The sequence below is a fragment of the Hippichthys cyanospilos genome, chromosome 15 (assembly GCF_059441005.1).
Source record: "Hippichthys cyanospilos isolate Australia breed blue-spotted pipefish chromosome 15, RoL_Hcya_1.0, whole genome shotgun sequence".
NCBI classification, from domain to species: domain Eukaryota; kingdom Metazoa; phylum Chordata; class Actinopteri; order Syngnathiformes; family Syngnathidae; genus Hippichthys; species Hippichthys cyanospilos.
This window is the reverse complement of record NC_142383.1, coordinates 8,176,563-8,192,804: the sequence shown is the minus strand read 5'-3', so window position 1 is coordinate 8,192,804 and position 16,242 is coordinate 8,176,563. Positions and strand designations below refer to the sequence as shown.

Below are 16,242 nucleotides of genomic sequence, written 5' to 3'. Positions count from 1 at the left end.
CTTGTTCGTGCTGCTTAATCTGTGACACTGGGTTAGTCAATTTATCAAGATTAGCTAGCATTGACTGGAATAACTCAGTCAATAACATGGCAACCAAGGTTAAACTCTTCTAGTGCCAAGCCTTATCGGATAAGGGAACCTCTAGAGGGCCAGTACAATCATCTTTCAAGGCCAACTTACTATTAGAATAGTGTGCTATGTCTATCTAAACATGTATCAAATGAAAGATTGACTTTCTTTCCTTACTTTGAATTGACTGTACAGTAAATAGCTGGTGTGTGTGTGTGTGTGTGTGTGTGTGTGTGTGTGTGTGTGTGTGTGTATGTAAACACTGCCATCCAATGGTCAGTTATCACTACAGCGCTCAATATGCTGAAAGTGAGCATTAGTCGAGGATGTCAGCTACCCTCTATAAAAAAGGTAGACGAATGTTATTACTATTTTACAAGACGAGAATTCTCGTCCATGGTATTGAAAGCGTTAACTGCTATTCTCATCCAAAACCCTTTTTTTAATTCTCAAGTAGAAGTGGGCTGTCCGTCAGTGATGGACTGATGTTTTGCGAAGCACCATTGAATGACAAAAATTTCAAAAGTACAGAACAGTAAATTTTGTCTGGATTATCACCTCATCCGGTTAAATTTGTGAGATGTTTATATTGCCAAACACTTGAGGTCATGGACTAGGAATGGCTAGTTGAGTGGTAAAACATTTGAAGCAGATTCAAGTAAGAGACCGTACTCCTTTTTTAATCACAGTAAACTGTTTTTCCTCAGAAAATGCTGTGCATGGCTGGCAAGTGAATGTTTGCGCTGCGTTTCAGTCATGGTTTCATAAACTGAAATGCATACTGCATACAATCTTACTCAGCACATTCATTCTGCAGGCCTTAAGTACAAAGCAATTAACTGTTCAGAGATATGTGTTATTTTGCTTTTTGAATATGATTTGAATTAATATATTGTTGGTGCACAATTGATCAGTGACTCCATTCAAGTAACCAATGGGCACATCGTGAAGTGACACACTCACTCTGATTGGCTTTTAGCCAAGAAATCCAAGTTAGACCTTAAGAATTAAAAAAAAAAGGCATTACGATACCTCACAAAGATTGAATCTGTAGCTCCAAGGATATAAGGGTTTACAGAAAGGCAGCCACACCCCTTTTGCCCTCGAAAATTGGGCTGGCCGTAGCTCCCAAGCCCCTGCTCCGATTCACCTGAAATTTTAGACCTTGTGTTGCAAGAACACATTTAATCCAAATAAAAATAGGCTTGGTTAAAATTTTTAGAGTAATTTTGAACATTTTTTTTTGATTGTATCAATATCCTTACATTGGTCTAATGTATTTATTGACCTGTATTTTTTTATTGGCATTAAATAATGTATTTTATTGTAATATTCTATCATTTCAGTATTTGATTTCATTTTAGTTTGTGGGCATTTTTTTTTGTAATTTTAAGATTTTCATCTTTAACCGCATTTATTTGTATTCATAATTTATTTGTATTTGACAGTCAGAGAAGACAAAAAGTGAAGTGTAATGCATTGCAGACTGTACATGATGATGTACACCCAAGTGGTCACGAGTTCATCATAGAAAGTCCTGACAAGACTTCCCAACTAGCCAATTCAACTCTATTTGAGTCCACCAAAAGTGTTGTCATCTGTTCTTTCGTTTGTCTTTCTTGTTCCTGCTACTGGAGGCCGTCACTGTGGCATTTGTGGAGAGCGCGGAGGCGTGGCCGCTGGACTTGAGATGATCGAAGAGCTTGTTTCTGGTGGGGAACTCGCTGTTACATGTCACGCAACGCAGTTTCACTGGCTTCTGAGAGAGGGCAAAGAATCCCAGAGGCAGATATAATTACTGCAACCTACAGGACAGGAGTGAAACTGCATCATAGGGCTTTTTGTACCAACCTCAGAAAGCTGCTCTCCTCCTGGATGTGCCTTGACATTCTTTGGTTTGTCTTTTCCGCCGGCCTTTTTAGCTTTGGTCTTCACGGAGCTGGCCAACATGGAGCCATGATTGCAATCAAACCTTTTTATGTTTACCGTAGGCAGAAAAATAAAAATAAAACTAACAAAAAGACTCACCTCTTGGGTTCAGCGAGGGGAAGAGGCTCCTCCATCTCACCTTCCACAGGGCTTGTTGACTCCTCGGGAACATCTTCTGGAACGTCATCTGGGAGATTTTCAGGGTAATTTTCCAAAAAGCCACTACCATCTGTGGGTGAAGTTTGCTCCTGCGATTCTTCACCATCCTCCACAGCAGTGTTCTGTGTTTCTGTGTTCTGTGTGGGGACAGGAACCACACAATGATGTGGTACCCTTCGCGTGTTTGTCCTGAACCACAATGAACGAACTACCAAAATAGCATTGTGTGTATATACAGTATATATATATATATATATATATATATATATAAAATCAAACAATATTTGCCACTTGATGTGTATATATTATGGTTCAAAAAAATGGCAGTTTTATTCTGATGGAAAAGTAAGAACAGTTTTGCAGATAGTAAAACTATAGCTAAATGTATTTTGACCATGAAACCATCAAATTCAACCTTGTCTTGTAATTGGCTACAAGAACACACAATAAAAATAAATTAAAATAATGGCAGAAAATGTCCTTGATGTGTCCTAGAGTAACTCACGTTAGCTGCTTTCTGCTGCCTCTTCTTCTTCTTTTGTTTCCTGGAAAGTCTGTGTGGTTTGTTGGAGAACAGCATGATTAAAATAGAAAAACAATTAAAAAAAAAAAACCCAAAAAAAGGAAAACCTCATGGATCTCACAAGGACTGACTTCTGTCTTGGTCGATCTTCCTCCTCCTCCTCCTCTTCTTCATCTTGGCCTGCTATTTCGTTGTTTTCTTGGTCAATGCCCTCCGGTGGGTCCATGGTCAGATCAAGTGAATCATCATTCTGAAGCTGTTGCCGTAGCAACAAAACCATCTCCTTGTGCTTTCTGGACTTCTCGTGATTGCTCATGCTTTAAAGGGTAGACATGGCAGGAAGTACATGAACCAATAGGATGGGATGTTAACTCATTCACTCCCAATCCTGTACAAAAATGTGAATTGAAAAATCTCCACTCACTCCCATACATGAATAAACATATAGTATACGTTATTTTTTTTCTGGTAGGTGGGTTTGCACAAAAGTCATCTCTGGTTTCTGATGCATCTCCCTTCCAAAGCGCAAGACTCAAAAGCTCTTTTAAAAAACAGAAATGCAGATGCTGTGTATGGTGTGTTTGGTAAGAGATCAGCAGAGCTCAACATAGCAAATACAAAGAGAGAATTAGCAAGAAGAAGGAATGACTAGCAAGATGTGTAGAATGGTGAGGAAAAACAGGAAAAAAAAAAAACGACAAAAAATACTAAACAAATGTTTCATAAAGCAAACGTCCAAGAAGGAATAAAAAATATCTAACATAAGACAAGCAGTGAAAAAGCTTAAAGCAATAGCTGCCCGGATAACAACAACCTCCTCGGAGGCGACAGCGTCAGCTCGCTTAGCTCTGCGTTGCGCGGATCTCCCGTCATGTCTCTCAAGAGAAAGACGATGAAAAGAATGAAAAAGTTGAGACCGCTCGAGATCTAGGCTAGTAAGATTATTGAGAACATTTTGGGCTGCCACCAACAGCAGCTGAAAGTTATCCTCAGACTGAGGAAATAAGCGCTCGCTTGAACAATCAACGACCAATCAGTTACAATAAAAGTTGAAAATGTGGTGTGTGGGATGGGGTAAATTCACACTGTAGCAACTACGGCAATATTTTGTGGTGATCGTATATATTTCTATAAATTACAGGCTCATCTGGTGGGGGAGGAAGACTCAGATGTGGACAGAAGCTGTGGCTGTTGTTCACTTCAATAGTTTTGTGTTACGTATAAGTAAATTATTTTGCTATAAAAAGCCCTTTTTGTAGTGTTATTTATGGTAGTTTGTAGAAGGAAAGCATTATTTTGATGGTTGACATGTCACATAAGCAAAACATGTTAGTGTTACAATCACAATTATGATTGAAAAGTATGATTTTACAAAGTTCTTTTTCTGTTTTTTTTCCCACAGAAATGCGAATTTGCACAAAACGTAGCTGTATTTGAATGCCTATTGCAAAAGAATGGAAAACGACGCAAACTTTGCGTGTTGTGTAAATGTTTTTCTTGGTTGGGTAGCTGTAGTGGTTTGAATAGCAATGGAACAAAATATTCTACTATTCTATAATCAGATTTTGACTCAAAATCCAGTAAAACGGCCGGTTGCTCCAGTGAAAATGGCTGGGAGTAAAGGCGTTAACCACCGTCAAATTGATTTTTTTTTTCATGTGCTACGTAACAGTAACCTCTACTGGCACATGTGAGAACTGCATGTCTGAACGCAACAAGTGTTTTCAGCTGGTAGAGAAATTAAAACTTCAAGCCACGTAGGAAGGGGTCAGATTGCTTCGAGCAATAGGAGCAACACCATGAGGAAAATATCATTTACAATCATATATCAACAAAAGTAATGTGGCTGATAGCATCTTGGTTAAGTTGCTTGTACAGTACTACATTTATATTCTCTTTTGTCTCTCTTTGCAATAGCTTAATTATGTAGTACAGCAGTTAATTTATTTTTACACTTCCTAAACTGTTATTTTTGCACCTAACCTGTTCACAAAAGTTTGAAACAAACAAATAATTTATGACTGCCACGGGTAATTCATTTAAGAGTCCCGACATTCAATACCAGGTACTTAATTGTATAAATATATTTACTACAGAAGTAAATAATTACCAAAGTGTTCAAGCAGTTGAGCTCCCTTTGTGATTAATTATTTTATGTACTTAAGTACTGGAGGTGGGCAGTCTGCGGGTTGGCCGATGAATCGACGAATAACTAAAACATTTTACAAATGACGGACTATGCAGCCAGGAATGACTAGTTGCGTGAGAGGGTATTAGTATGTGGCAGCTACTTTAAAGAGAAAGTGACCTTAATGTATTACACTGAACAATACTTTATAGTAATCAATGTCTGGGTATTTGTGCATTTGATTCTTTAGGTACTAAAGTAATTGATTTATTTTGCTAATAATCAATTACTTTAGTACTTAATGTAAATAATTTAGTACCAGCCTTTTTTAGAGGGTCCTTTGGGTAAACACAAAAAAAACTATAAATACGGCAGTGAATGTCTGGATTTTTTTTTTAAAAAGTAAAAAATGTGTTTTTGGGATTGAATGAGTAAAAAAAAAAAAAAAAAAAGGGGGATAAAATGACTACATAATTCAGATTGAAAAGAGGAGACTCACGCTTTGTCTGATTTGAAGGATTTGTCGCAGGCCGGGCAGTAGAGGTCGTCATAATAATCGAAGTTGATGTGGTCTGCATCCTGCTGGTCTCCATCTGGACCTGTTTATTGAGGTGCGTGTTCACAAAAGGGGAAGTCAGATTAAAAATTAAAAAGCAAATACGCACAGGAACAGTACAGGAGAAAAAAAAATAAGACAAATACAGCGGTTCCCATCTTTATGGCAGCGACACAACCTAAATTTGTACGTCGACTTAGCACGCCTTCTGGTACCACACAAGACCTATTCCTCCACACCATAGCAAATTAATCGTAGTTCAGAAACTCCAAAACATGTAGTCTGTCGGGCCCTTTTCTCCCAACATACCTAAAGATTCCTCTCCAGTCTTCGTGGTTTCCAGCTCTTCATCTTCACTTTCGGATGCATCTCCAAACTCCTCCCCGTACTGTGCCTCCATTTGCTGCAGTTCCTTCTCCAGCTCAGACATGGCCGCCCAGCTCTGCTCCTTGTACTCCTCTACCAGCCTTTGAACACATGTGACAATAAGTGGGTTTATGTTTTCATTCATAGTGCTTCTCCTTGTTACTTGTTAGACCTAAACTGGCCGCAAAAATGTCTCAACTGTGAGGTGCAGGCACTAACAGCGGCCCAATCGTTCTGCGATTAGTAATATTTACTTGGCCTGACTGAGCTTCTGCTTGCGCCTGAGCTCCTGCGCCTTCTTGTTCTTCTCTGCGTTGCGCTCCTCCACCTCCTTGCGGTGCGCCTGCACGCGGCGGTCACGCTTGCGAATGAAGGCCACCAACTGGCGCACCAGCTCATTGCGCTCCTTGCGCGCCTTCTCTCGGGTCTTCTTGTTCTCCTTCTCCATGGCGCGCTTCTCCCAACGGTTGGATGCCTGCCGCGTGTCGTACTCCTCCTTCCAGGCAAAATTTTTGCGAGTGCAGAAACTTTGCCAGTAACCGTAAAAAATGTGGACCACCTGTGGCACAGGAAGACCAGAAATTAGACATAGAATAAGTTTGAATTGATTTTTCTCTTAACAGAGATCAATTTTCCTGTCGTCAGATTTTTTTAATTATAAAAATAAACATTAATGATAGGAATATGTTTTGTTTTTATTCATTTAAAACTGTAGAATTTAGACGAAAACAACATAGGAAAAAAAATATCGGTTTTAAATTAACCCTTTACTGGCTGATGGTCTATACAAGCAAAACAGACGAAACCGTCTGTAACAGTCCTTGCTTAAATTTGTAACATACCCATAAATTTCTCTAAAATCCTGAAAATTCTTCATGCCTGTTTAAGACTTAAAAATAGAAAACATGTGCCGAATAAAGGCTTTTTTTTTTTTTTTTGCCTGTTTCGACTATCGTCCAAAAGCGGCCACTGTGCCCAGTAAAGGATTAGTCATTATAACTGGATTCATTTTCACCTTATTAAATATGTTTTTTTTCCCCCTAAAATACCTTTGCTAGGATAAATACCACAATGAAAACAAGCATATATTTGGAGATGAATTTTCTTCTTTCTTGGAAATATTTTTTTCCCAGGTAATAAACTACACATTTTAGTTTAAAAAAAAAAACAAACTCACAGTTCAAATTATATTTTCATTGAGACATAAATTGCAGATATTTAATTAATAGCTGAAAAACATTAATAGTTGCAAAAATGCAGTATCATTTTCATTCCATCGGTTTTCATAGCGCTTACAATCCAATTACAAGTGACAGATTTCTTGATTTTGGTGCCCCGCCTCCAAAAAAAAGTGCTCCTATAACAAGCCTCTAAAAACCCCCAATCATGTCCAAGTATATGGCAAGTGAAAATCAATTGTCATGTAATTTGACACAAATTGACATTACCAGAAAAATATTATAGGGTCATCAGCACCAACATGTCTCACCAAGCCTCCAATTGTATACAGTGGATACTTACTGTATCGTAGTCGCTCTGAGAATCCCCAAAAGATGGAAACTCCAGGTCTTCGTCATCATCTTCCACTGAGCCGTGCTCCATCTCCTCCTTGACAATGGACTCAAAGAGATTCCTGTAGACTGTGTAGAAGCCCTAGAGAGGAAAAAAAAAACATTTTATCACCTGCGATGAAGCCAAGAAACCATTCTCTCCATATTTCGCAACACTAACCTTTTCGTCATCCCCATAGCCCGAGTAACGGGTGACAGTAAAGAACTGCAGCAGGTCAATGCTGTCGTCCTCATAGTCACCGCTCAGGCCACCTTTAAGCAGAGCTTCCCTATGATTGTCATACCTGACAAACAGTAATGGTGTGACAGTCACATTGTGTGTTTCTTTCAAAGGGCAGGAGTCAAATACAACTATGGGCCCTAAATTATTATGAGTGCTTTATGGCATTGCTAGGAAGACATGGTCAAACGATCCCGAATTAAGTGTTTTCCAGAACTGTGTATGCTAAAATTTTGACTTTTCACCTAGAACATGGCGACAATTAGTGAACAATGCAGTCATTACCGACCATGCTCTCTCCTGTGGATCACTCAGGACATCATAGGCCGCCTGAATAAGCTTGAAGTACTCAGCCGCTTCCTCGGCTTTATCCAAGTTCTTATCTGAAATTGTTTGAGCAGAGTAATTACAACCATTGTAAACAATGAAAAAGAATGGAAGGTTTCTGAGGCTGCAACTGACCAGGATGCCATTTTAGTGCTAATTTACGGTAGGCTTTCTTCAACTCGTCGTCATCTGCGTCCCGTTTGACTCCCAAAACTTCGTAATGGCACTTCATTGTTGTGTTTACATTAAAAGACAAAATTTACACTCCCGTTCAAGTTGTACCTTCGTTAGCATTCCGCTAATAGCAGCATGCTAAGTACCACCAGCCGGGCCAAAATGATGGATAACGTTAAAAAATATATATCAGAGGATTGTTTAATCTTTGCGAGTCCCGTGACCAAAAATGTACAGGGTTTGTACCTTCTGACAAGTTTGGAAAAAAATCGCTAAAAAGCCGGTTTTGTGCGAACACAAGTGACAGGTATTTATTTTGTATCGCTAACTCACGCGAGAATCTTTCTTGTTCGACTCGTCTTTGCACACGAGAAAAATTCGTTGCTGCGTCCTCTGGCGTAAATTTGAGTTGTCAAATATCGACTGTATTTTACGAACAACTCTGTCTTAAACATGACGTTTCATTCACGCAAAAATAAATGTTCTCTATTCTTCATAAATATTCTTTTAGAATACTTTTTCTAATAAATACAAAAATAAACACAAAAAAATGCCGGTTCGGTTGCACCTCCGCGCCTTTTGGGGACACTGCTGCACTTTTTGTCTCGAGAACGAGACACAAGCGCAAGGGTGTCACACGTGTCCCGTTCTCGGCAAGTCACGCGATAGTTGCCAAGAAACATGTCGACTCTCAAGCGAAAACGTGGAGGACGGTTACCTGTTGGAAAAAAGGCAAAGAAAGTCAAAAGTGTCGCAGATGGTGGCGAAACAACCGTTGACAAACAACAGGAGCGAAAAGATGAATACACCATTCCGCCGCCGGTTTCTATGGTGCGTGCCTTAGCGTGTTAGAAGTAGCAGAGGGTGTTAACTTGCTAGCATGGCGCTAACCAGTCCAATAAGTTGTCATCTCTTTTTATTTTCGGGGAAACTTAGAATAGTGTTTTGGTTGTTGAGGCTTTCACTTGTGTCCAGGGCAAATGGACCAACAAGGAAAGGGTTCTTATCTTCTCCTCGAGAGGTACTGACTTCAGAACGAGACATTTGATGCAAGATCTGAGGGGTATAATGCCACATTCAAAAGCAGGTCAGTATTGCGAAAAGTCCAAAAAGGAATTTTGATTGGGATGCTATAGTTTGTAGAATAAATTTCATTTTGATAGGCAAGTGCTAGAAACGATGCAGTTTGCTTAAAATAGATAAGGTACTTTAACAAACTAAGGTACTATGAGTTCCTTTATTTTTATCTTCTTCAGATACTAAAATGGACAGAAAAGACAAGCTGTTTGTTATTAACGAAGTGAGTATTGGTTATATATTTGTTTAAATGTATTTACGTACCTGAATGATTGCCGTGTTTAATACATGGTTTTATTTTGGTACAGGTGTGCGAGATGAAAAACTGCAACAAGTGTCTATATTTTGAAGCCAAGAAGAAACAGGATCTCTACATGTGGTAAGGGTCTCACTTTTGCCTTTTAAGCATTTAAACGTTAACTGGGGTACTCCAATAGAGGTTTTGTTCTCGCGCAGGATATCGAATACTCCCCAAGGACCTTCTGCAAAATTCCTGGTGCAGAATAGTGAGTGGCCACCATTCCATTACTTGAGGGTAAATCTTACAATGACTCAATGTGTAATGCAAACAATGTAAACTCATTACAGTTCATACACTGGCTGAACTCAAGATGACAGGGAACTGCCTGAAGGGGTCTAGGCCGCTCTTGTCTTTCGATCCTGTGAGTAAATCCAAAAACACGGAGACTGTCATAATTGGGTTTGTTTGAAGTTTTTTTTTTTTTTTTTTACAGACCTTTGACAAGGAGCCTCACTATGCTTTGTTGAAGGAGCTATTCATTCAGGTGGGTGCAAGCTCTTGAGATGGTACATAAAGGAAAAGTCAAATCAAAATAATGTCTTTATAATATGTATCGGTGAGTTCATATGACGGCTGCGGTAGGGTCATTTTCAATTCCAATCAACAGCAAGTGTCAGTACATGACAAAGCAACAACCACCTGAGAGAAATTGTGAGATTACATTATTACGTGATCTTTGTTCAGCTATAGCTAATACATAGGAAAGAGGTCAAAGTAAATGGTCATTATTGTTTTATTTTGCAGACTTTTTCTACACCTCGCTATCATCCCAAGAGTCAACCCTTTGTGGACCATGTCTTCACTTTCACCATAGTAGACAATAGGATTTGGTTCAGGAACTACCAGGTAACCTTTTTCGTATTTCGTACCTAAATACTGTTCAAATTTGACCTTTTCTTTTTTCATTCGTCATTTAAAGATAATCGAGGAGGATGCGGCGCTTGTGGAAATTGGACCCCGCTTTGTCCTCAACCTCATAAAGATGTTTCAGGGGAGCTTCGGGGGGCCCACGCTCTATGAAAACTCACAGTTCAAGTCGCCCAATATGGTAATGTTCAATTTCCACTTGTGACTGTAGCAGTTGAAGATCTCACGCAAAATTTCTCACTGAGATCAATAATCTATTAGACCAGTGCTTCTCAATTATACTTTGCAAAACTAACAAATGAACTCAGTATCGGCAGTCACTGAAGACAAAGATCAAAGCTCTCTGTTCACACACACACCCAAATCAATACTGGTTCCAAGTTTGGAGTATCAAGAAACAACAACAGGAATTCTTATCCTTTTGATACAGCACCGACGTGAACTTCGTCTAGCAGCCGCGGCCCGCATGCGTGAAAAGCAGCTGGTGAAGGACTTACAGAAGGTGAAGAAGGCCCAAGTCAAGCCAGAACTTGTCAATGATGTGACGGACAGCGTCTTTGATACGCCGGTGCCCAAGAAACCTGTGATCATTGAGACAGAGCCGCCAAAGCCCAAAGAAAGGAAGAAGAAAAACAAACCATTCAAAAGAGCCAGGAACAAGATGGGGCGCAGGTAACTGGTGGGGCTGATCAATTAACAGGAAAGAACAGAATATACAATTTGACTTTGTTTTGATTTTTTTTTTTTTTAATATGTGGATGTAACGAATTAAAGTCACTACTAGTCCAGTTTGGAACTGTTCTTTAAGCATTTCTTTGATTTGTGAAGAATTTCGTATAGATGTTGAGGATTAATTGTTCTTCGGATTTGAGTCTGTTCACAAAACACGGTACTTGTACTTCCATTCTATGTACTTTTGGTAAACCTATTTTTCACTCAAGCTATTTGATTGTTAGTATCCAGGTCAGACATATGTTCTAATGTTGGTGCTAGATTATCATACGAGGAATTAAGTGCAACAACTGGTGGGGTTCATCTTCCCTGGATCAGATCTAGTTTGCTTCTGTACTTATGAATCTTTGCAGAGATAAACAAGGTGTCAGTAGGTTTATTTTAAATGTACAAAACGTCAGTAGGTGGTCAAGTAAGTTGATACAAATACTTTATTTATATTCATGTCCAATTTTTGAAGTTCAGCCAGACATGAAACTGTGATGTGTAAGGTTTATTGTATGGTGTGAGAACAACACTATCTTCATTGACAGTAATACAAATAACATGCAGCAACTGGCACTACTGTATCTAGTGGAGAATAATTTGTACAGAGGCAACTTAGGCATTTATCAATGCTGCTGTTTTCTTTTCAAAATAATTGCTGCCTATCATAATACATGTAGTGATGTACATATATGCACCACAAAAGCAGAAAATATGAAAGTGCTGCAATGAGCAGCCGGTTCAATTATTTTTAACCCATTTTATCTATGACCAACCTCTTGCTTAAAACTGCCCTGCCGCATCTTTTTTGCTTAGAAACAATCAGTCGTCATCCACTTCCTCGTCAGGACAACAGTAGTAATCCACAAAGCAAATCTGTCCGTCATCGTTTCGCATCATGTACTGCAGTGACAGGACGCCCCTGCTGTCCGTCCTCACAGACACTTTGCTTGACAACGCCAGCGCTTTGGTGGATGGCTTCAGCAGGGACATTTTGTACCTGTTTGGAGAGAGTGTTAAAACCTGAGCAGAATTTTCTAGAGAACCCCCTCACCACCATTATCAGATGTCACAATGGCTAATTTTTGAAGATAAGCTTTTGTGCTTTTTTTTTTTTTTGTGAGGGCACCACCACAGAAAAGCACTGTCGAAGGCAAATTGGAAAACTGACCCAATCAAAACTTCTATTTCATTCATTTACGGAGAAATGTATATTATTGATACATTAATCATGAATGACAGCTGTGCACAGAGGTGACCGTATTGTCCGGCTACTGTTATCTCTATTTTGTACCCATTAGCCAGTTGTAATTTACTATAGTTTTGTCAACTCGTGTTTACAGTTGAGTGTTATTAGGTTTACAAAAGGGTGGTGTCTTTCCAGAAAATGCTCTGATATTTGTTTTCGTGGAAACTTAAGCCAATTTAAGACCTCTACAAAATGGATTTAACACCTTCCCCCACTCCTTACTGGGCTGATGCCGTTTATAAAGTTAGCTTAACTGTACCTCAAATTTTAGCCTGTAACACACAGTTTTAAAATATATATGTATATATATTCACACTCACCTGTTAGTTTGTGTAACAGTGCAATGGAACAGCTCCATCATGTCAGAATCTTTGGGGTAATCGTAATGAGCGCTTCCAGCATTGCCAAATGTTGACAGACTGGAGCAAGGAGAACAAATCAAAATTAAAATAATCATCACCTGCAGTTAAAAAGATTCTTGTGTTTACCGAAAGTATGGCTGGCTAGGGGACATGGTGATCTCCAGCACTTGACTGGTCATGTCCAGTTCAGAAAAAGCCTCCTTTAACCCCTCAGACAGCAGGATCACCTTAAGAAGGAAAACAAAACAATGTATTTTTTTTCTCATTGAAATGAATAAAGTTAACTTATTTCCTTTATGGAGAATAAATCATATTGCTCTCTGGTTACCTTCAGACTTTTATCCATATTGGTACCCTTTCTATATACGCTATTATATTGACTAAGGTTTAATGTGCTGAGCAGCAGCCACAACACTTTTAACAAGACCACTGCTGCACTGTAATAAGATATTTATGGTTACTTCTGTTGCCACAACACCTTTTCCCATCACTGCTATCCTCAGTTTTTGCTAGCATCACAGGGTTTGTCCTGCACCTTGTTTGTGACATTGCTACTGCAGAACTCAAAGTCAACCGGGTCTTCGGGCTCCTGCGTGTTGATCTTGCAAACGGTCACTACCCCACCCTCCTCCAGGAACAAGGTCAGGGGGTAACCGTAGCCTCTGTAGCACAATCGCAGGGCAGTTGACACACCTGAGGCATACACAGAGTAGATCGGTATCATAGATACCACAGTATAGCTACCGTAGATGCATGGAGGGTTGTATTGAGGCATATTTGCAGATTTCAACTCACCACCTGGCACTGAGCTTCCTCCAAAAATATTGAGGCAATCCATCAGAACTGTGAGGTTGATCTGCAATTCTACCAGATCCTCCTTAACGGTGAACTCCTGGAAGACCTCAGCCTGAAATATAAAACCTAGAGTCTAAACAATAGGATAATCACTGAACTCATCTAGCCAAACAATAAAATAAAGCAAACAAACCTGAATGAAGGCATTGGCTTGAAGACATTTGGAGTCCTCTACAGTGACTTTGAGGCCGTTGGGTGTGGCGGTGAAGAGGGCATGGTCTTTGAAAGTGATGGCTTTCAGGATGTTGGACAGATTACGTGCATTGTCCAAGCAGGCCACCAGCACGTATTGCTCATTGTCGCTCTGCGACTGCATCAATAGTGGCATTGTGGCCAAATTATGACGTCACAAGGTTGTTTGGTATGGGGGTGGCGCTGTGTTTGTCGCGGCTTGCACCACGTTCATGGAGCCACAAGTGTTATTCAGCAACTTGGCGATAAAGATGCTGCGTCCATGGTTGAAAATCCAATCGAGTTCAGACTTTAGTGTAAAGTTTACTTTTTTTTAAAAACACAACTATTCAAAATCTTAAGTTAAACCTGTCAGAAAGACGATGTTGATATCTACCATGTTAATTCTTAATACGTTATTCAAGTTTTACACAGCTAATTTCACATATGATAATTCTGCCATTAGACATGTTAACAAAATTTACACTTTGCACGTTCTAACTTCATAAACAGGAAAATACAAAAGCGTATAGGTCACTTACGTAGTTATAGTTTACGTAGTCGCAAATTGAGTTGCGTTTTTTGAGAAAGGCGCCTGAAACGCGACTACTTCCGCCTTTTTTTGACAACTTCTGCTTGAGGCCGCTGGTCGCGGAAGTGGCATGTGCGCATGCGCTTTGACTTCCGCCTTCCAGAGAGTTCTCTTAGTGTTACGCTGCGAGTCCTCTCTTCTGGTTTTAAGGATTTGTCTCTAAAAGGTGAGCCTACATACGCGAATATGTGTTTTTGTCATGTTTCACTCAAAATCATAACTAAAATGACTCGCAAGATGTCAGCGCAAGCCACGTAGCTAGTCATCTGACGTGATCGTTGCAAAATATAAGTAAACATAGTGCTATTGTTGAATGACATTAAACGATCCACAATTGGTAAAGAATCGTTTTTCTCGTTACTGCAGTCCGTGAACGCATCTCTACACTGATTAACGATGTGTTTTCCTGTGGTGTAGGTTCCTAAACCCGTTTCAGCCATGGTGTGCATACCCTGCATTGTCATTCCCGTTCTGTTGTGGGTCTACAAGAGGTTTTTGGAACCTATCCTCTACCCTTTCATCTCACCCATCATCAATACTTTCTGGACCAAAAAAGCAGTGCAAAACTCTGGCTCAAGTGATACAGCCGTTGGTGAGAAGTGTAACGGCACATCCAAGGAGGTAGGATAAAGAATAAAACAATTAACAAAAATGGAATGATTTTTTTTTAATTCACTGTTTTCTCTATTTTTTTCAGCTCGAGCACAATGGAGAGATTACTCCTAATGGTACCGCTGTTGCAGGCGAAAAAAAGACAGACTGATTATTCTTACTGGCTGTAATACAGCCCTTTGATAACATTGTAAATATTTCTAGATGTTAAATTCACAACGTTCCAGATGATACATAAATTATCATGAACTTTGTTGTTATATATTTACATTTTTATTCACATCACATGTAATGCTAACATTGAAAAGGAAATTTAAAAAATATATATATTTCGAGAGATTGTTTGATATATGTCTATATGAGACTTGAAATAAAAGCTGCAAAATTTCCAAAATAAACAGTATTGTATTTTGGAGTAATTTTATCCATCCATTATCATAACTGCTTTCTTATCCTCACCATATGCCATGGACGTGCGGGTGCCTATCCCTGCCTTCTTCAGGCAGTATCTAGGGTACACCCTGAACTGATAGCCAGCCAATTGCCAGGCACACACACACACACACACACAAACAAGGACAGTATAGATTCTATATCACAGGACACTCTACACTGTTTGTTTTTAGAGGGTGGGAGGAAACCAAAGCACTGGGAGAAAACTCAACACAGGATGGTTCAAGTCTGAAGCAAACCCCTCTGAACTGTGAGGCAAATGTGCTAACCGGACTAATTGGCTCAAAAATAAAAATGCAGTGCCAATTTAAGCATTGCAGCCATGAGATGTTGAATTTGTATTGATATATACTGGTAACTTTTCCTATACACCATTCTGTCAACATATTTCACGTATCATGAATATGATATAAACTTACTTCGTTATGAGTATGAGTGTGTTTTAGTGTTTTTGTGTGGTAAATTGAACGTCACCTCTTAATGGCCCTTCATAAAGAAAGCATGCCTCCACACTTCCTTTTTTCGTTTAATTTAATTTGATTTATGACTTAGTTCCAAGAACTTTGACTTACAACTTATGTACAAAACATTTTTTTTAGTTTGCTGATGTCAAAATTGAACACAAGTAAGCCGAGGATTTTTTTTTTTACAAACACTTGCATACAATCAAACATTCCAGCAGAGTTGAGTTGTCATAATAAAAAATCAATAAAAATACTTATTTTTTTAGTTCGTCATCGCCGAGTAGCACGCGTTAAAAAATGCCAATAAAATGCAAGACATTTGCATTGAGAATAGACAATTGAACACGCTCAGCTCTGTCAGGGGTTACACCTCAAGCTTCACTTAAATTTATTAAAGTACGTTAACTTTTTTTATTTTTACAAGCGACAGAACATGAATGTATGAAAATTAAACGAGAGGTAAAAAAAAAAAAAACACTGTTTGCTCTGTGTGTTTGGAA

General features: G+C 39.2%; 4 protein-coding genes across 6 annotated transcripts; 2 read left to right on the top strand and 2 right to left on the bottom strand.

Moving 5' to 3' along the window:
• Positions 1-722: 722 nt before the first annotated feature.
• dnajc21 (DnaJ heat shock protein family (Hsp40) member C21) lies at positions 723-8,367 on the bottom strand. The gene is made up of 12 exons (XM_088434955.1): positions 7,984-8,367; positions 7,811-7,904; positions 7,462-7,585; positions 7,252-7,383; positions 5,985-6,289; positions 5,674-5,831; positions 5,308-5,407; positions 2,812-2,997; positions 2,663-2,711; positions 2,098-2,294; positions 1,921-2,008; positions 723-1,828 (listed from the first exon to the last, which is right to left on the bottom strand). Exons 1-12 carry the CDS (start codon positions 8,078-8,080, stop codon positions 1,664-1,666), a joined length of 1,695 nt encoding a protein of 564 aa, XP_088291081.1. The 5' UTR covers positions 8,081-8,367; the 3' UTR covers positions 723-1,663.
• Positions 8,368-8,680: 313 nt separating this feature from the next.
• Positions 8,681-11,063, top strand: brix1 (biogenesis of ribosomes BRX1). The gene is made up of 10 exons (XM_088434956.1): positions 8,681-8,853; positions 8,998-9,109; positions 9,279-9,322; positions 9,408-9,478; positions 9,556-9,605; positions 9,688-9,761; positions 9,834-9,884; positions 10,145-10,246; positions 10,320-10,448; positions 10,698-11,063. Exons 1-10 carry the CDS (start codon positions 8,704-8,706, stop codon positions 10,941-10,943), a joined length of 1,029 nt encoding a protein of 342 aa, XP_088291082.1. The 5' UTR covers positions 8,681-8,703; the 3' UTR covers positions 10,944-11,063.
• On the bottom strand, positions 9,844-14,283 carry rad1 (RAD1 homolog (S. pombe)). 3 transcript variants are annotated; one of them, XM_088434958.1, is made up of 7 exons: positions 13,584-14,281; positions 13,391-13,523; positions 13,131-13,288; positions 12,722-12,822; positions 12,554-12,652; positions 11,761-11,984; positions 9,844-10,848 (listed from the first exon to the last, which is right to left on the bottom strand). In XM_088434958.1, the coding sequence occupies exons 1-6, from the start codon at positions 13,776-13,778 to the stop codon at positions 11,807-11,809; spliced, it is 864 nt and encodes a 287-aa protein (XP_088291084.1). In that variant the 5' UTR covers positions 13,779-14,281; the 3' UTR covers positions 9,844-10,848; positions 11,761-11,806. The 3 variants fall into 3 exon arrangements, with proteins under 3 accessions (XP_088291084.1, XP_088291085.1, XP_088291086.1); XM_088434959.1 differs by lacking the exon at positions 9,844-10,848 and having other exon boundaries at positions 11,413-11,984; positions 13,584-13,896; positions 14,164-14,283; XM_088434960.1 differs by lacking the exon at positions 9,844-10,848 and having other exon boundaries at positions 11,413-11,984; positions 13,391-13,502; positions 13,584-14,277.
• On the top strand, positions 14,233-15,223 carry c21h18orf32 (chromosome 21 C18orf32 homolog). Its single transcript, XM_088434961.1, has 3 exons — positions 14,233-14,379; positions 14,631-14,834; positions 14,911-15,223. Exons 2-3 carry the CDS (start codon positions 14,652-14,654, stop codon positions 14,974-14,976), a joined length of 249 nt encoding a protein of 82 aa, XP_088291087.1. The 5' UTR covers positions 14,233-14,379; positions 14,631-14,651; the 3' UTR covers positions 14,977-15,223.
• Positions 15,224-16,242: the final 1,019 nt, after the last annotated feature.